This window comes from Leuresthes tenuis, unplaced genomic scaffold, assembly GCF_036924035.1.
Source record: "Leuresthes tenuis unplaced genomic scaffold, fLeuTen1.0.hap1 SCAF_17, whole genome shotgun sequence".
Classification (NCBI taxonomy): domain Eukaryota; kingdom Metazoa; phylum Chordata; class Actinopteri; order Atheriniformes; family Atherinopsidae; genus Leuresthes; species Leuresthes tenuis.
Genome location: NW_027325371.1, coordinates 5,881,314 through 5,901,405, shown reverse-complemented (window position 1 = coordinate 5,901,405; position 20,092 = coordinate 5,881,314). Strand labels below are relative to the sequence as shown.

Sequence of the window (20,092 nt, the reverse complement as noted above, 5' to 3'; positions counted from 1 at the left end):
ACAATATTATTATGGAGGCGGAGCAATTGTGACGTCAGTGCTGTATTCACAAACCTTCAAAACTATTGGAAAATCTTACAATTTCCACTTAGAATTATACATCTGCATCCAAACACAACTCGTTTCCCGTTCAACTGAAAAGTTGAACGATCTTCGCTTTATGTCTCTCTCCACCAGGACAACTCCACATATAAGTAAACTAAATAAGTAACCTTAGTGCACGATGCATATACTGTGTTCAATTGTAACGGTAAATAAGTATTTCAAGCACGCAGAGGTCATAAAATGACACATGTTGAGTTGTTTCATTCGTAAGTAATCTGAAGTATTTGCTGAAATTACATTATAGTTGCAGCATCATAAGAGTGCATTTATTTACTCATTACTATTACGTTTCTGTGGAATTTACATTCAATGACATATTTCTTGTTTACGTGATACATTATCATACACTGAAATTAGCTTTATATATTTGTAATGTTGTCAATAAGCTGTCATTTTCTACTTTTTCTTTCACCGCTTTTCAAACTTTTTAATTCAAGCCGGCTCATCAGGACATGAGCGAGGAAGCTCAACATTTCACTCAGTTGGTCATTCTCAAAAATTCAGTGGCAGAAAATATAAAATTTCATGAAATTAGTCCAGCCATCAAAGTATAAAAACATTTTAGAGTTCTTCAGTGCTAAATAACCTTCTTGAAAATTGGGCTACTGCCATTTTCCATATTAAACACACAAAGAAATCAACGCATTAAATCAACACCAGCATTTTATTTTCCAAAAGCATGTAAAAAACGGAAAGACAAACAAGAATATGCACAAAATGATTGTGTACATATTGGTGTAGAAAGGGGGCGTTTACATTTTAAAATGTTCCGACTAACCAACAGACAGAGATGACAATAGAGTGGAAAGACTGCGAACACAGTCCAAGCGTCCTTTTGCTGTAAGGCCACCTCAATCTACATGCCAAGTCTGTAATATAGAATACACTTACAAAGATGGATACATTTATAATGTCTCGGTGACAAGAGCAATGACAAGTCAGTCCACATTAAGTGTTGCACAAAAATGAAATGACTCACAGATCAAACAATGAAAGATTTACACTGCAATCATTCACCTGAGCCTCTTGGCACCAGTGTAAAGTGTACCTTTTCTGTTCTTTTACACTTAGAAGATGCAATTCACAGGTTTTGCTGTTGTACCTTGGCAAACTGCTAACAGAGATTGACAAAGACAGCATTTTCAGATACAATTCTCTTGATTTTAAAGCATTCACTAAGATCCAGAGGACCATTTTAAAATGACATAAGAAAACATACATCATAACACATAGAATTAGAATTGTTTTACATGTGGGTAAAATGGTTATAAAAGAAAAAAAACTGGCTGCTGGTTGGGTGAATTAATCCTATGCTAAAGACTGGGACTCGGGAGTGAGGAGGTCTGTTCTTGAAAAGGCATGAACAGAGGATTTCTAAATGAAGATCTGTTCCCTCAAAGATCTTGTTGAAAACGCAGTAAGGTCAGCTATTTATCTTATAAGGCTTCTCTTTAAAAAAAGTAACTGCTTAAGTTTCGCTTTCTTCTCTGCACAGCATGCTCAAATTCACAGTAAACCTTCAGTCACAAAAAAGTACTTTGTGTCATTCAAGTGTCAGCGGTAATCAGACATTTTCTAAAATGAGTTATTTCGATGGCTTTAGACTGTGTTGAATGGAATATAAACATGGAAACCTTGTTTAACTTGATGCTCAATGTTTCAATTAAATAGGATGCAAAGCATCTGGTGTGCAGCAGCTGCATTGCAGACTGAGGCAACATGTTGAAAAATGTTCAATAAAAGGCTATGTTGAGTTCTTGGGCAAATCCTTTTTTTCCGTCCTCTCACAGTAAACACTACTGTCACACTTTCCCCAACAGGGGGTGCTCTTCCCTGGGTTTTGCATGCAGCATGCAGGCACACATCAGGGGACCAATAAAGCAACAAACTCCATCCACTTACTGTGAAATTAACATCAAGATCAATAGGTCCAGTTGCTAAGCTGCAATTAGCTAATAAGACAGGAGATATGATCAGGAAGGCATTAATTTAAAGAGGGAAACCTGCGCACCCTGACCAGATGAAAGTGAGGGGACAAACGGACAGTGACAGGATACATTTATGTCCCCATAACCTACTCAGTTGTATGAACACGCTTCTTCAGAAAAATCAACACAAGACATCTACAGACATGCATGGGATTTCCTCTTAGATTCAGCTCGTCCATCAACGTTATCAGTCATGACAGAAACATATTTGTAATAGTCGGTTAAACCAGATGTGCATGGTTCCTCTTAAAAAGCTTTATAGAACAGATTAAGGGATGACTGTGGACGAGTACTCAATTTTCTGGTGATTTTGAACATCTTGACTGGTGATCGCGTGCAAGATGAGATTACAGCACGGTGGGGAAAGTTCACTAACCACTAACTACAGCTCTATGTACAAATAGTATACAAAACACAATCTGAGAACTCCATCTAAAATGTCAACAATAAAAGCACAGAGAATTTCAGTTTATGAGCTTCTCTTTTAAGAAATCGTTCGCTATGTATCAATGAAACTAAACCATTCACAGCACGAGAGTTCAATACAGTAATAAGATAAGGCTGTTAAGACCCAGTCATACCAAAACGCAAGGAGAAAACTTAAAGTGATCCTTAAAATAAGAGCCGTGGGATGAGGTGTGCATTATTAAAACACAAAAATTATACACGAGGTGAGCTGTTGCCGACGTGCACAGTTAATATACAGTACTCTGTACCCTGTTTGTTCCTTAAACATATGAAACCAGACAAACTTGTCTGACAGCATCATCATACCACTGAAGAATCTGTGTTTTGTTACGATGGGTGAAACTATGAAATCTATATATTTGTTTGATCCTTGGGCGAAAATTGACCTGAGCACATGCTCCACTGCAGAACCTCTTAAATGTTTGCCCGAGCATGCAAAAAAAAACACATTCCAAAAAGAAAGGGTGCAAATAATTAATAATAAGAGTAAAAATTAAAAAAAATAATTAAAGTGTATTTTGTTACACTTCCCCACACCAGAGAAGGCTTTTGGTCACAATCAACAGCCAATTCCAAGCAGGGAATTGGAAAATAAGTTTAAGAAAGTCAACGTTATCAGCTAAATTTAGCCCCCAGGTTTTTTGTGGTCTGGATGATGACTGGCCAGTCATTTCCAGGTTGTTTAAGATTGTATCTGTTCTGATGGCATTTTTGAAGAACTTTCAAAAGGGAAGCTAAAGAGTTATTTAACTGTGCCCCCACCATATGAGGCATGTTTTCATGGAAATATATTGGAGGTGTTAGGACGAGGAAAGAAAGAAAAGGCAGATCTGAGTCAGGACACAGGAAGACATGACTATGGGGTCTTTGTTATATTATCTGACTCCTTGGAGGCCCAGAGCTCTTTGTGCTGCTTGCGTCCGAAACCCTCATCGTAGTTGCCTTTGCTTTTGAAAAGCTGCTGGAAGTGGGGTTTGCAGTAAAACTCGCCTTGAAGAGCTGCAAAGGTCCCAAGGCTGCCGGGGGGGAGAGAGAAAACACTCAGTTACCTACAATCCAAGGACACTGGAGGAAGAAAGACGTCAGGAATACATGGTCACCTGAGTTTGGCGTTGCAGTGCTTGCAGCAGAAACATGCTGAATGGAAGACCTGGTTGTTGGCAACCAGTCTCTCCATTGGGTAGACTGTCTTCTCACATGATGAACACACTTCCTTCTGGGTCTTAAAGCTAAAGGACTGAGCCCATAAACAAACAATTTACAACCTCACACACAGCATACCTACCTGAATCTGACATGATAAAACAAACAAAAAAAGGCATTAAAAGGCCTTCTTAGCTCTGTAGCGATATCAAATACTGGTGAAAGAGAAGTGGAGCTCGAGTAACACCAACAGACTAACAGACAACCATCAATATGGTGATTTATTCTTTTAAAAAACGTATATTTACCTTGGATCGCTGGACAGGTTTTTCTTCAGTGGCGTTTCTGGTGTCCTGGGAGGAAAAAGTCACATTTAAACAGACGCATTGAAACGTGTGCACACCGCCTGCTGCTGTGCTACAGACCTTTGATCAAACCAACATTTCTCACAGCCTAACAAACAACTGACATGTGAGAACAGTGCTTCCGTCTTCCTTGAGATGTGCTATACTTGTTGAGTTTTAGGTATAGTTCTGGGCTAAAACGTTCCTGGTTGAAGAGCAACCTCTTCTCTTTGACTTTGAATGGTGTTGATTAACAAGCAGCAAATATGCTTTCTATCAGACTGCAAACAACAGAAGAACCTCACAATTTGTGGTGTCCTCTTTCTACCTTTACCCGTGTTTTTTTTGTCAATCTGATCTCTTTCTCTCTCCCAGTTTCCATTCACTCCATCTGTCTCTTTGCCCCCTGGGGAGAGGATCAGGTACCTTCTGTCTGGTCATGTGAGCCGAGCTGTGGGTTGCTCTGCTTGGAGCTGCGCTCAGCATAGCAGAACAACTCAGAAGCAGCTCTCTATTGAAGTCATTTGAAAGGGTTATATCACATGGGAGTCCCTTAGAAACTGTAGATTTCTTAGTGAAGTAACAGAAGTGACACCAGTGCTGCCAATCTTTACTCTTTCATCTCTTTCTTTTCATTCAACCCTGCAATCATGTGCACTTGATGGTTAATTCCTTGGCTGTCATTTAATGCAGGTCAGCACAATTTATTGCACACTGCACAGGAAGCTTTAATGCTTTAACACGTGATTGCATTTTGACAGGAGCAGCTGAAATGTTACCATGGTACTAAGAAGGTTAAAAAGTAGGAGAAAACCTTGTTGGATGATGTGACAGAGTAGCTGCTGATAGCATCTTTAAGCAGGGCTAATTAGTTATTCAAGCGGATAATAAACAGAAACATTCATAAGCTGCCACAGAAAAACCTTAGTGCAGGGAAGAAGGGAAGCCTCTGTTGGGGAGGTTGGGGAAAGTCCACTGCAGACTTTGCTAAAAGCCTGTTATGTAAGACAGTTTGGTCGGAGCTGAAGGACAAGGTGGAGTTGGGACGGTCGCTGCAAAGAAAGGGAGCTCTGCTGATCTATTTTTTAAAAGTCATTGATTAAATGACATGGGAAAACTTTCCATTGTGGGTATAAATATAAGATAAAATATATATAACAGATTTAAATCACCCATCCAGGTGGTGTTTGCATATTCAAGATGGTATCCGACGTATATATTAGACTTAGCAGGGAAAATACCAATTATGGTCTCGCTATAGTTACTGAAACTAACAAAGGAAAATTTTGTGGGAATTCTGGCTTCACTACAAAAGCCAGACTCACTTTTTTTGTGCGTTAACACGACTCGCGCTGGTAGATGAGCTCACTGAGGTGCAACATTGCTCTAAGCACAACTAAACAGATGTGTACGCATTTTCATATCAACCTTCCCGATCTGTGCATCAATTTGATTAGTTATATTAACAGCAGAAGTACTGCCTGTTTATCTTAGAAGCTTTATTCATTAAAGCACCGCTTTACAACTAAGCAGGAGGAACAACATAGGTGTTGTCGACCGGATGGTATAGTTTTGAGAAGATTAGTTCATCGACAATGAGGACATGCAGTTTCCTTTAGATGCAATCACATCCCAACAGTCGGGCGTCTCCTCCTCATCCTCAACTCCTCTTGAAAACATTTGATATGTTGCTGCTAGCTCTCAAACTTTTCTGGTTTTCTAGCAGCATGCGGCACCACTTCCTGTTGCATCAGTACAACTGCTGAGCCAAGACGACTTTGATCCTCTCACAAGAAATCTTGCAACAGAATTTAAACTTAAATCTGACTGTGTACATTTGTTAAATTTCTAACTGTGCGTTTATAGAATATTTACTTATTCAGAGGGCTGTAAGAGTACGGTAATTAGGTCAGTAAGGGCGTCTTGATGTCCATGTAGCCAAACAAGGGGAAACTGATCAGAGTTAAGACATAGGCATGCCGATACTTTGTGGTAAAAACAGAGCAGAAAGATAAGCCACCATGTCTGGGGTAGGCATGCATTCCACAAACACATACATCCTGTGAGACTTCAGATTAGCTTGTGCCATCTTTTCTTCTTTTTGCCTTATATGTACACAAGTTTAAATTGCCACCAAGCAGCTTGTTTGCGGCAGGAAGTTGTTATGACACATCTGGTTTCCTCTGTGTTGCAGAGTCCCAGTAGAGGCAGCAGTAACTCCAGTGCTAATTCATTTCCAGTAATTGGCTAACAACCATTTATCAGTGTTCAACTATAAAGAGATCAAAGCACACAGGTGTGAATATTTCACCAAACAAAGAGCACTTTCAGGCCATTGTTCAAATGGCCTTGCAACAGAGCTTCAACTCTTAGCTCACAGCATCAATTTCTCCCACTGAGCCCTCATTTCAGTTTTAATCTCACCCTCACATGTCAGCCCGTATGTGTGTGTGTGTTCGTGCTGTGTGTGTGTTCACCCAGGAACTTGTCGGCTGATTGCAACAGGTTCCTCTTTTCTTTTTGACGATGTTCAAGCGAACAGTTTGACAAGTTCAGAATTACACTTATCTGCCCTCTTCCTGAGAATTAGATTAAAGTTGCGATCTCGTGTTTTTCTTCATGAAGAAGTTCAGTCGTGCTGTTACACTTTTGTTATTTTCCACGAGAAACAAGGCATGACTTGGGTCAAGTTAGCTTTGGAGGTGCTGACAGGTGAATTCTGCTTCAGGATGTAGTTAAAAAAACACACAATATCAAAATAATTGTGTCGGTTTTGCTCTGTTATAGAAGCAAAAACAAGATCCATGACGATGAAGCAGGTCCCTCTTATTTAAATCTTAAATGCAAATCGAAGCCATTCAACCAGCACCGAGAACTCTTGTGTTTTACAAGGTCAACAGGTCAACTCTTAAACTTTAAACGGGCAGACCCATCTTCACGTTTTCCTCTTCTGGTGCTAATGGCCAGAAGACAAGACAAACCCCACTGTGTCGCACGATTCCCTGCAACAGGCCCTTTCAAGGAAAGAAGGGCGCTATGTTAACAAATGTCTTCTGTCATTTCTCCAAATTAAGGCCTCAGCACTCTTCCTTTCCTTATTTTTAGAAACATGATCATCGTTTATTAATTTGGTTGGCAGAGAAAGACAAAATGCTCAAATGCTCATCCTTCAAAAACAAACTGTTACTAAAGCTTAGTTATAATATCTTAGCAGATTACATCTTGCTGTATATTTCTTTTTGGATTTCACGCCATGGCACTGATCCAAGTCCTAAAGCTACTGCTGCTGCAGGGAAGATCTATCGCCTCCCTTTGACAGTAATCTAAGTTCAATCAATAACTCCGAACATGCAGAGACCAAGCAAGTTATGCAGACAAGATGCCTGGGAAGTACTCTCAAAGGTTCTGTGATGGAGAAAGAACTGAGCATGAAGTTAAGACACCCAGACTGCTAAAAGTTGTATGAAATGGCCTTATTCAGGTCAGTCCAGACGAAGGTTTACCACACCAGCCTGCAGGGTAATCACATCTGGTAGTCTGTTGAAGTGTTTGGTCAGCCACTTCTTCTCTTTCATTTCAGAACTTCCTGAATGCAAGAAGAAAGTGACGAGGTACTTTTCTGTGTCGGGAGGCACCGAACATCCATTGCATGTCTCTTTTATCAGCTGACAGACACTTGTTCTTTCACTTCCTGTCTAACATATGAACTGTAGGAAGAGCCAGGCTGTAAAACAAGAGCTGTAACTGAAATCAGTTATTTTCCAACAAGCTTTAATTATACACTTCCTCTAAAATGTTGGAAAATGTGCTCATTATCAAGCGTAAGTTCTCAGAATCTAACCAGGTGCTCAAAACTTAACTTAATCCATGAAGAAAAGAAAAAAACAACCAAACCAATTCATACTTTTACAGCTCTACTTTTTCTTTGTGGTCCCGTCAAATCAAAGCCAAACTGAAGCATTTCTTCTGTAGTAAAACTAAAATGTACATTTTCATCATTTGCACGTGTAATTTCTGAGAAGAAGAATACTTTTACTGCGAAAAAGTCACGTTGATTTTTCACTTGTAACTGGGACACACAGATGTCTGCTCACTGAACTTTAAAGTTGCACCGCACGTGCGTTTCTGCTGTCACTTTAGTTCCTTCTTTGACGCAGCAGCCGAAAGTCCCAATCAAACCACTTACAGCTTCTGATCAATACCTTGGAGATGTGTTTAACACCAAACAATCAGTCAAATCTCTTCTTTTTGTCCACTGACCCTGAACCAAATAGTTCTTGAGTTCTTATAAATAATGGTTGGCGCTGGAATGCTGAAGCAGCTGGTCTCTTCGTGTTTTCTTCTTTGAATCTAAAAGACCAGTAAGGGCCTGTGTAAAAATGTACGAGACATGAAGCCTGTGTTGACTTGACATGAGAGGCTGCTGCCATCTGCCAACGCACTGAAGGTGGTTAGGAAACAGCCTAAAGTAATGCACCTGATCAGATGTTATCGTGGACTGGAGAAGAATGATTTCACAATCTACTTCTACTCTACGGCTGGAATTCAAGACAACATGTCTCATCCAGTCTTGGGGAAAAAAAGAAACCCAGCATGCAAATATCTCCTCTACGATCACAGCAACATTTCCATTACAAGCTGCTCTCTGAGACAGAGACACCAGGGCCAAGGAACAGAAGAAGTTATGTTTAACACTCCTTCACCCAATAAGGCGCCTTAAGTAGTCAGTTCTCATGTTTAAATGAGATCATCTAAGTTACAGTGAGCTGTTGGCAGATTACACACAGAGCTCTGCAGTAAGATCTACGACTGAAAATGTAATCTTAGACATTTGTTGCTTACTGATGATTCTGTGAGAAACTGGAGTATTTCTTGTGACTTTAGTAGGTCAGAACTGACAGCCTGTTTAGATAAAAAAGCTATTAACTGTGAGTCACTCAGAGCTCAAATGGCAGCCTGACAGAAAATGGAGATGATTAAAATTTTACGTTTTAGAGTTTCACAACTTTTTCTCCTCACAGAGAAACTGGTTTGTTGTTGTATGGGTAAAGCAGCCAAATCACTATTTACAACTTAAGAAATCTGTCTGGGATTTATTTTACGAGTGAACCTTGTCAGGAAAATTAAACAAATGAGGCAAAATAAAGGGAAAGGAATGTGCTCGCCAGCAGTGCATGAGCCAGGATACTTCCATACAAGTTAAAGAAGCATAAAGTGAGGTTTGCATCCCTCAGAAGAAGAAGAAAAAGAAGAAGGAAAGTTTTTCCTTCCAGAGTGGGGTGCAGGCATGTGTGTGTGTGTGTGCTCCCAGCAGTGAAAGATATGTCAGATGACTGGAAAAAGATGACCTCTTCTTAACACAGATGATTTGGCTTGCAAAAACGAGATGTTCAAGCTTAACATTTCCATACAAAAGAAAGAGTAACCACATAAATCACTTAAAAACACAAACCCAAACAAGGAAAAAAAGGCTCACTTAACTGCCATAAACATATTTCCTATTTACAAAGCAATAGGGCATGAGAAAGAAAGGAAGACGGGTGTCACAGGCCAAGACAGCTTATCCTGCCACTTTTGCCTGCAGCTTTACGGCTTGAACTTGCTAGTGCCCCATTTAATACTGTTCTGCACATCTGACACCAAGCAAACACCCCCCTCAAACATATGGCACTTCCAGCCTGAACAACAAATCAGGTTTTGTGCCATTGTTGGTAATTGTTTGACAGGAGAGCATATGGTCAAATAAAATAGATAAACATAGCCCTCATTGCAGCTTTACACAATGTGTTTCTAAAGCATACTCACGTATTTGTTTTCTGGACAACAACAGACACCCAACTTCGCCAAAATACTGACATATGTGAGCCAGTAGAATAGGGTGTCAATCTGTGCTGTCAACTCTTATCGTGAAACAGTCAGTCAGACATAAAGACAGCCCACTGGCAGGAAATGAAAACAACCGTGTACTTACTTAAGCCTTGTAGCCATATGCTGGTGCAATAATTACAGGCTGCTAAGGCTGTGGTGCCTCGAATGGTTATACCAGACCACAAAACTGCCGAAAACTACTTGACAACACAAACACAGGACACAAATCTGTTTTATTCCATCAGAAATAAGCTGAAAATTCAGCCACTCGTGCATTTGTTGGGGGAGTTTACAAGGTTCAGTGAACATTAGTTTCACATTCCAGCAAGCACAGTCGAGTCTTACCAGATTTTTGGATTTCATGTGTTGAGCACATATGTTGTCCGAGAATCAAAACTGGATAAAACCGTTTTACTCATCAAGACAACACTTGTTTGTGTGGCATGTAAACCTCTAATCCAGCTTTCTGTCAGCACTGGTACAGAAACTAGTGGCTGAATGTTGCCAATCAAATACCTTGATGCTGTTGGGGCCTTTACACGAAAGCAGGGACGGGAACACAATCAGGTTTCTCGATCTTGAGTGACATCAAAACTAAGATAAACCGAGATATCAAAGAGCATACCTCACTGAAGTCAACCATCTATTGTCATTTTTAAGTGTTAATTGTCTTTGTTTAGTTCCTATGGGTAAGATTTGCTTAAGAAGCAAAGGAGTCAACAGGCAATGCACTGCTCCTTGTCTCCAAAAAGGCTATTTGTAACCATCTGCCATGTCTGGCAACAGAGGCTCGAACAAAACAAAACATTATTACACGCTACATAATGTTGACGGGCAAGCCAATTTACGAATAAACCAGTAAAAATTAGGGTAATTACATTATTATTCGTCATAAAGAAGCTGAATGGGTGACAGGGGATACGGTGTAATGATGAATTCAACTGACAGAAATACAATTGTTGGTATTAATTAGCCGCCGTGCTAGCTAACACTCAGACATCACAAGAATAGGCGCACCATTAGCATTTTAATGACCACGGCGGCGGATATTTAAATTCTCCCAAAAAAAAAATTCAGGGCAAAATCTCCCTCATACAGAATACGAAGGGATATACAGAGCAAACCCTGCTCCTGGAGAGCTAAATCTATCCGAGTGGACGGACATCATCACCTCACCTCATTTCATTTCACACACAAAAAAAAAGAAACACAGAGAAACAAGAGGGGAGAGCGACGGAGGGAGGAGGAGAGGCTGCAGACACACGGTGCAAACCAACGGGCGAGAAAAAGCACTCACCATCTGCGCTTCTCGTCTGCGATACGCTGGCTGATACTACGAAGTCTGTTCAGTCTGAAGCTGGAGGCTGATAGCTGCCCTCGCCTTCTCTTGCCTGTGAGGCTTTTATGGTAGAAGCTGATGCCGGTGCCGGTGAGTTTCTACGTTGAGCTCCTCTCCTCGTCTCGGTTTTCAACAGAACAGTTTTCTTCTTCTGCAGGATGTCGCACGCTATTGGTTCTCATCTGGTCTTGGCGTATTCAGGGCCCTGTCGGACGAATTAAAACTTGACAGTCTCAGCAACCCTTTTTGATGTAATCACAGAATAATAACAATAACGATAAATTGGATATGTTTAAAAATTGACGTTTACCGTCGTGTTATGCTTAAAGTATTTAATGATCTTTTTACGAACCTGTTTTCGTGTATCTTATTCTGTTTGTTGTATATATAATCTTTTTACTCAGTTTGTCTCTGAACATGCTATGTATGTTGTGACGTTGCCCTCCTCTACGTCATAAACTGGCGTTCAAATTATTTAATCGCCGCAATTATCAGTACGATTAAAGTATGATACAAAAATGTTAATTTTGTCAGATTTTGATATGAGACTAAATCAATTATATATTATACAGATTAACCATCAGAAGATAAATGACGTATTCAACATACAATGGTATGATAATGCAATGGTTGTTATAACAATGTCAAAATAATTCTAAGTACCACCTTTGAAAAGTGCAAATATAGTACTGATGTTTGATACTCACATAATGAAGAAAAGTGAACCTTAGACTTCACGTCATTGTGCTGAGGGAGAAATTTGCAGAATACAAAAAGCCTCGAGAGTTACATAATTATACAGGCAGTTGTGGATGGGTATGGGTATTGCATAACGAGAATTTAATTCATTTTTGGAGCTGATCTTGGTTTATTGTCGGACAGTTTATTCCGAACCTACATTATTTTGTCAAAAGTTACAAAAGGATTATTATTTTTGTGAATGTGTAAAAATCTACAGTAACAATGTTTTTTTGTTCAACAAGAACATCAAAATGAACCATTTCTATCTGAAAATAGTGAAATAGTTTGACCCTGTCAAACTGTGCAGAATACACCATTGTGTGATAAATAATACAGCTCAAAGCATTTCTAAGTGTAAGGGACAACACAATTTTTAAATACTGGTTTATGCTTCTTCTTTTTCTGGAAAATTGTGATGATATTGTTAAATTTGACACATTTATTCATCAAGCTTCATGTCAACAGTCTCTTGGAGTTTATGATGCATAATAGTTGACAATCTTATAATTTGACATTTTTTCTGAGCTTCATAACTATCAGAAAAGTGAACATATGAGTGCATTGATACACTCAATAGAAGTCAAACAAAAGGCAGCTTCCAGTCTGGTGCAACTCAGCATGCTGGTAGCTCTGCCCCATGAGCTGCACCAAGATAGATGAAATAAAACAAGCCCAACAACATTAACCAGCCAATTTGAGAAATAGTTGAGAAAATAGATGCAAGAGAAGATGTCAAATGACTATTTTTAATCAAAACTTATTTTCCATGTGCTCATGAACAACTGAAATTCCAGTCAAAAGATTCTTGAAAAACACTTCCGAGCTTAAGACAGACTACATGCCATGAAAAGGCACTTCACTAAACTTCAATACAAGACACAAGAGCTATACACAGTTGTTTGGACATGTATGTAAAACTGTAGATCGTGACAGGTTGCCATGAAAAAAAAGGGGTGGTTTTATAGATAAAGAAAATGCAAACATACAAAGACACTTGGCAAAGTCCATCGGGAAAAATATAGCGTCAGCTTTGCAAGCACAAGGGCAAGTTAGGAGCTCAGTGAGAACAAACAACACGTTAGATTGCATCTTTTACTGACAGGAGGATTTATTACGGCTCTATTGCTTGACTTCACTTACAGTAACATCAGTCTTGATGATCTATGTACAATGACTGTCTTTGAACTGTCTGTGCTGAACAAACATCATGAGATCCTAACCAACTGGGGAGGACCACCAGTACACTTTCTGTTGATTTGAAATAAACAAAATCCCCCTAAAGGCCTGTGCTTGTGTCAGCCTCTGATATGCTCTACTATCTGCCTATAGAGACGAACTCGATATGGAGCAGTAAGTCGGTTGCACATATTTTTCTATGGGATGCTTTTACTTTTTCTTTAGTTATCCCATCTGCTCTTTCTACGTTTTGGTGGGTCTGGGACAGCGAAGCTATCATCCCCTCTGTCCCTCCCATCTCCACTCCCCCTGTCTCCCCCATCTCTATCACCCCTCCGGTCTTCTCTGTCCCTCCTGTTTCCGTCACCATTACGACTATCACTATGGCGGCTGCTGCTGTGGCGATCCCGGTCCCCATGGCGGTCACGGTCTCTGTCTCCATGGCGATCCCGGCGATCCTCACTACTGTGCCGGTCGCTTCTGTCACTGTGGCGGTGGTGACTGTCTTCGTGGCGTCCCCGGTCTTCCCCATGTCTGTCCCGTGAGCTATCTCTCTGTGAGGGAGGTGCAGGTGGAGGGTTACTGTGCTGTGAGCTGCTTTGATTGGTCGGCACTGAGCTCAGGGAGCCAGCACTGGTGAAACCAGCCAATGAAAAGCTGGCCATGTGAGGCCGCTCTGAACCATTAGCAGCCTCTGTTGGCACAGAGTTCAGGCTGCCAGCACTGGTCCAGCCTGAGGAGCTGCTCGACTTGGTGCTGAGCTTCGGAGGGCCACTGGTTGCAGCCACAAAGTGGCTCTTATACTGAGCCTAGAAAAAAAAACGAGACATTGAAAATCAGCGATTAGCTGCCTGGGAAGCATTTATCGTGAAACTAAAAACTGACATATTCACCTATTTCAGTTTAAGTATTAAATGAATAAAGAAAGACATATGCAGACTCTGTGAAAGTAATGTTAATTGTGTAGCAAAAACAATAATTACAACTGGAAATAGGCATTACCTGGAAAGCTTGTTTCAGTGCAGACATCCGATCTCCCATTGCCCCAGAAGCGGGTTTGCTATAGCCTTCAAAGCTACTGGTGGAAGACAACAAGCTGCTACTGCTACGTTCCTGCAAAGGGAAGTAAGACTTATCCACATCAGTCTGAATTTCTACCAATCAGATTCAGAAGTGTAGTCTGGAATATCCACTTATATGATACATTTTTTATATTCATGCTATAGTAATAAGTAACTCACAGTGCCTTCAGACCCCAGGCCTGGTCTTTCTTTGTACCCAAGACCACCTCCGCCAATGTTCAGCTTTTTCCCTTTACCACCCTTGAATCTGGATTTCCTAAACCAGGGATTCTTTGGGAGGGGGGAAGAGAAAATAATGATAAGATATTGACTCCAAAAGGCAGTGTCAGTCCCATTACAATATGGTTTTGTGAATCTTTAACTTATTTATCTCACCTGCATGGCTAAATCCATGAGTTCTTTAGAAACGGCTTGATTAGCTCCCTCCAAATTTCGCACCAGGTCTCCAGCAAATGTAGAGTCTTTGGTGGTGAGGAGGGTATAGGCCACACCTTTCTCTCCAGCACGACCAGTTCGACCTATCCTGTGAGTGTGTGTGTCGATGTCCCGTGCCACGTCGTAGTTCACCACGGTGCGAATGGACGGGATATCCAGACCACGGGCTGCAGAGAAGGAAAGGGGGTCGGCAAATGTTAAAAGACATTCCATATAGAGGTTGATAATCACCTGAGTTGACTTTAAACATACAGAAGACCAAACTGTCACTTCACAAAACCAACTATTGAAATGTGACAAAACATTTGATGACAGAAATTAAAGTTAAAAGAAATCCCAACACCACATCCTCTTGTACACACCAGCTACATCAGTGGCCACCAGAACGGGCAAGTTCTTCTTCTTGAAGTCACTGATGACCTTGTTCCTCTCACTCTGATCCATGTCTCCATGCAGGAGGCCCAGGCTGTAACCCTCCTGTGTCAGGTTAGTAGCCAGCTCGTCAGAGTTGGCTTTCTTGGTGACGAAAATGAGGACTGATCCAGAGGAGGTGAACTCGACCAGCCTCCGGGTCAACCAGTTCCATTTATCTGACCCGCCATGCAGCAGCTCTACCACCTGAGTCACATCCTCGTTGGCCTTTTCAGAGGGAAAGGAAGTGCATCCACTGAATTTTCTTACATTTTAAGAACAGTCTGAATATAGTTAATAACGTAGCATACATTTTTGCTTTCATGCTCTAACAAATATCTGTACTTGTCAATGCTTGAAGCAGAAAATACTCAAAAAATACATTTGTCCTATTTTGTACAAGAATATTTGAAGGGAAATTGAACTTTATTTTTAAAGGTCCCCATTTGAAAAACACTACATTACCTCTCCAATGTCTCCCTGTACCACACGAATGGGATCTATCAAAATGTCTCTCGCCAATCTCTCAATCTTCTTTCGAAAAGTGGCGCTGAACAAAAGAGCTGTGAAGAAAATTGGGACAATTAATGTAAAAAATGTTCTCTTAGACTAATAATAATAATAAAAAAAAGAAAATCACTTACTCTGCCTGTCTGGGCGGACGTAGCTGGCAATAGATCTGACCTGATACTCTAAAAAGGAAAACAAAAAAATCATTTGAGCATACTGTGAAACAGCTACAATGCAAAAAGCATTTCACTAAATCCTTTTTATAGCACTGATAATGCCAGCCCACCAAAGCCCATATCAAACATGCGGTCAGCCTCATCAAACACAAGGTATGTCACTCTCTGCAGGGACGTGGCCTTCTTTTTCACATGGTCAATGAGACGACCCTGGACAAACAGACATTACAAGTAAATCTCTACTTTTTGCAATTAAGAAGTGATTATTTTATCCAAAGGACTCCTCCCGACCCACAAAAAATTGAAATTTTCTTACTGGAGTGCACACCACAATCTCTGCCCCCTCCTGCAGAGCCTTTGCCTGCTCCCACATGCTACCACCTCCATACACAGCCACAGAGCGCAATGAGTAGGCTTTCCCAAAACGCTTACATTCTGCATGGATCTAGAACATATTTCAAATCACATGAATTAACAGAACCAACTCTTACAGATTTTTATTCGTTTTTAAGTTAAGACGACAGAAAATACCACAAATACTCAGGAAAAACAATCTCAAAGCTTCTCCAAGTCCTTACCTGCTGACAAAGCTCTCTCGTTGGACACACAATGACAGCAATGGGTCCCTCTCCAGCTTCCAGCTCCTTTTGATCCATGATATGAACCAACATCGGCCAGATAAAAGCTGCAGTTTTGCCGCTGCCAGTTTTTGCAATGCCAATCATGTCACGTCCAGACAGAGCGATGGGGACACCCTAAAACCCAGATCAGAACCAGGACTCCTCATGTAACAATTCAATTTTTATTTTCAACTCTGTGGCTTCTTAATAATAACTTGCACTATACCTGGCACTGAATAGGTGTGGGCTGAGTGTACTCAGACTTTCGAATTTGATGCATCAACTGCTCATCAAAGCCAAAGTGTGCAAAGCTTGTACTAGGTTTTGGAGGGGCAGCGCCAGATACCTAACAAAAGGGGAGGGGAGGGAAAAAAAGAAGCAACAAATCAGATTAAAGATAATGATGACTGAAGAGTACAACTACATATACACAATGAAGGCTTTGTGCTTCAAAGACCTTTATTACACAGGCAATTAAGTAAAGCCGAAATCAGTTCACATACAGAAAAACAATTGGTGCATCACTTCATTCATATTTCAACTTTACCTATTAATGTGCATGAAATGAATAGTGGACTTACTCGTAAGTTTAGTTTATGCCTTAATTCCAACACTTGAGTTCCAGTGAGGCTGCTGAGCTCCTCATGCTCATTGTAAAAGTTTTTCTCAAAGGGTGGGTAATCGATCTGTGAGATAAATGACAAGACAGGCTGAAAAATCACAACAAAATGTCTTTATATTACACATAATAAACACTGACAACACTCTTAAACTGTCTGTTATCAATCAGTGTTGTCATGTGTACCTCTGAGTGGTCAATAGGAGGAAGTGGCATGATGATTTTCTTGGTGGTGGGTGGAATTGGGTTCCCATCACTGTCATAGTCAATATTTTCATCCTCTTCTTCTTGGGTAAGTCCAGCTGTGGGATTCTCAGCCATGTAGCGGAAGTAGGCTTCCTGCAGAGAGTATGCAGCATTTCATGTGAAAACTGAGCCAGTTTGCTGCTCTCTACAGTCTCAGACATTCAGCTTGATGACAGATGGAAAATTACTGTTCACGTGATGCATATTGTTTACAATCTGATGATTATGTCCCCTGCTCACACACTTTTTAGAGTCTGAATGAGAAAAGTGACAGTAATGATCCTAAATACAATCTGCATGGTCAGATAGAGGGGAGGACAGGGAACTTATGACATTAGAGAGGGTAGAGGGAAGACCTCTCTGATCAACACAGCGGTGGATTAAGAACTTCGGAGGGCTCACTCACTTGTTCATCTTCTTCTTCAATGTCATCACGAATACCCCTGAAATGACAAGTGGAGAAAAAAAAAAACTTCCCTGCAGCTTGTTCATACACCAAAGAAAAGCCCACATCCCACAATGACTTAGTTCAGTCTGCTTACCTGACAATATTCATTCAGCCGCAAAGGCATTACTCGATGACTAACTTTTTGTGCCAATCTTTACAGAAACTTAGAGCGACAAAAACTTTGCCCAAGGTTAACGTATAGAGAGAAAATTTAATTAAATTTAACACTACGATAAACCAGTGTTAGTGGCCTGACATGACTCATACATCAATACAACTGTCGGCAGCAGAAAACTTAGCAGAGACTTAAAAACAAGCACATGTAGAGTCTTACTTGGCTGACTTTTTCTCCTTTTCCTTTTCCTCTAGTTTTCTCATGTCTTTGGCTGCTTGACTCTGAGAAAAACAGTTTTAAAAAAAGATCTGTTAAATTCCTTTGATTAAGAGTAAATAACAGTTTGTCTCAAGATGGGCTCATACCTCTTTGTTAGATGGACACAGAGCCTACAGCAGTACTTATGTAAGTGACCAACAGCAGTGTGAGCATTTATACCAGTGTGGCATTCCTCAGCATTGGTTAGAAGTCAGACCCCTAAAAGTCTTAGTTGGTGGAAAGGTTTCTCTGGTGCTTCTTCAAACAGTGTTGAAAACAAAAGTCACTGGATCTAACTCCAGTTCTATGAGTACTTGGGGAGCTAAAATTGTTGAACAACAATATTTTTTATCTGAAATCACTGCAACACAATAGTTGTTGTGTTAGCTGCAGTAGCTAAATAAAGCTGTGGCTCAATGCATTTTACATTCTGCTTCACACAGATATTACATTTAAAGAAAGCAGCATTGTCATGTTCATGTTTGAAGGGAAACTATGATGTTGGGTACAGTAAAAGGGTGCAGGCTCTGTGTCAATCTTACTTTTGAGCACAAACTGCCTTTAACTGCAACTCTCCTCTCACCTCAACTTCTGCCATGAAGGCATCCAATGGGTCATCCTCACTGTCTGAGCCACCACCTGACTGCATCTGCTGTCGTGTGGGTGAGTTCTCAGCAGGTATGTATGGCAGATCCACATTGCTCCCGGACTCCTCTTCATCATCCTCAAAATACCTAAAAGAAAAAATGACAAAGACAACATTTTACATGCAACAAATAAAGTACACAGCTCGCAATACATGATGATCATTGGAGCTGAACAAACTATGTGTGTATCTAACTGTTTCATGATGGGACATAGCTATCACTCACGCATTTTCCTCATCGAAGTTTGCTCTCTTTGTCCCTATCTTATAGAACGATGGGAGTTGCTGGCCCTTCCCATATCCCCCACTTGATCCCGGTGCTCCAAATGATGTGTTAGAATTCGGAGGAGGCTGAGACTCGTCTTTTTTCCCTGCAAGGGAAAAACCTCCAAAGCCAAACCCTCGCTTCACACCTGGACCACCTTTGCTCCAGTTCATGGCTATGCAGTGAAAAGAAACAAAAAAAGAAAGCCTCAAAAGTATTTGAATTCTTCTACCAGAATAAAATATCTTACATTCTATGAAAATGTCTCTTTACTGTACATTTTAGTCAGCAAAGACCATGAACATCAGACGTGTTTTGGTTGATGATGAATTTTAATTATTAGTTATACAGCCAAACCGTTAATCATCACCTCTCATCCATTTTGCCATCAACACTAAAAGTGACATCTTATTTTTGTCTATTAGCTGTTTAACAACTTCTATATATTTGTATATTGAGGGAGGACTGAGGACTTTAGCTTAACATCCACATATATATAAAGCTGTTCAGATCAACTGTATGATGTAAGAAAATGGCATGATATACTCGCAACTAATAAAATACAATCATGAATGTTCAAGGGGGTAGACAAAAGTGCTAAAAACAAATACTGTGTATATTTTATCTACGGATCCGTTAGCGACAACACTGTCGGGATGATAAATAGACGTAACATTGAGCTAGTTCACCAGTAGCTAAATACTATTCTACAGAACAATATGCAAAATGAGTCCCCTCGCTAGCTGATAGCCAGTTGTTAGCAATACATAAATTTGACAAAAACAGAATCCTGGATCTGATCTCACACAAAATGTTAGCATTAGCTTAAGGCCGCACTGAGGCCGATATGGAGGTGTGCAAATTAGGTTCGACACTTTGCCATGAATGTTTTACGCTTAGGGGGCTTTCATCAAGGACAGTATACAGTAACGCTTTTCAATTAGTCAATGTATCAGTATTTTTAAGGAACTGGAACAGTGCGTATTTATTTACCTGTTTCTGATAGTTGTAAACGCTTCTGTTTTTCTATCAGACCCAGCGGAGTTTGCGTCATCTATGCGCGCAAAGTTTGTGGGAATGTCGTCATCT

General features: G+C 40.4%; 2 protein-coding genes across 2 annotated transcripts; both read right to left on the bottom strand.

Annotated features, from left to right (window-relative positions):
• Positions 1 to 750: 750 nt before the first annotated feature.
• limd2 (LIM domain containing 2) lies at positions 751 to 11,418 on the bottom strand. Its single transcript, XM_072368376.1, has 4 exons — positions 11,214 to 11,418; positions 4,013 to 4,057; positions 3,662 to 3,798; positions 751 to 3,577 (listed from the first exon to the last, which is right to left on the bottom strand). The coding sequence occupies exons 1-4, from the start codon at positions 11,214 to 11,216 to the stop codon at positions 3,418 to 3,420; spliced, it is 345 nt and encodes a 114-aa protein (XP_072224477.1). The 5' UTR covers positions 11,217 to 11,418; the 3' UTR covers positions 751 to 3,417.
• A 1,310-nt stretch (positions 11,419 to 12,728) lies between these two features.
• On the bottom strand, positions 12,729 to 20,074 carry ddx42 (DEAD (Asp-Glu-Ala-Asp) box helicase 42). The gene is made up of 18 exons (XM_072369354.1): positions 19,997 to 20,074; positions 18,965 to 19,178; positions 18,676 to 18,826; positions 18,054 to 18,115; positions 17,678 to 17,714; positions 17,212 to 17,364; positions 16,988 to 17,092; positions 16,633 to 16,752; positions 16,365 to 16,541; positions 16,103 to 16,231; positions 15,897 to 15,996; positions 15,745 to 15,792; positions 15,566 to 15,663; positions 15,052 to 15,328; positions 14,630 to 14,856; positions 14,414 to 14,524; positions 14,175 to 14,285; positions 12,729 to 13,981 (listed from the first exon to the last, which is right to left on the bottom strand). Exons 1-18 carry the CDS (start codon positions 20,055 to 20,057, stop codon positions 13,394 to 13,396), a joined length of 2,769 nt encoding a protein of 922 aa, XP_072225455.1. The 5' UTR covers positions 20,058 to 20,074; the 3' UTR covers positions 12,729 to 13,393.
• Positions 20,075 to 20,092: the final 18 nt, after the last annotated feature.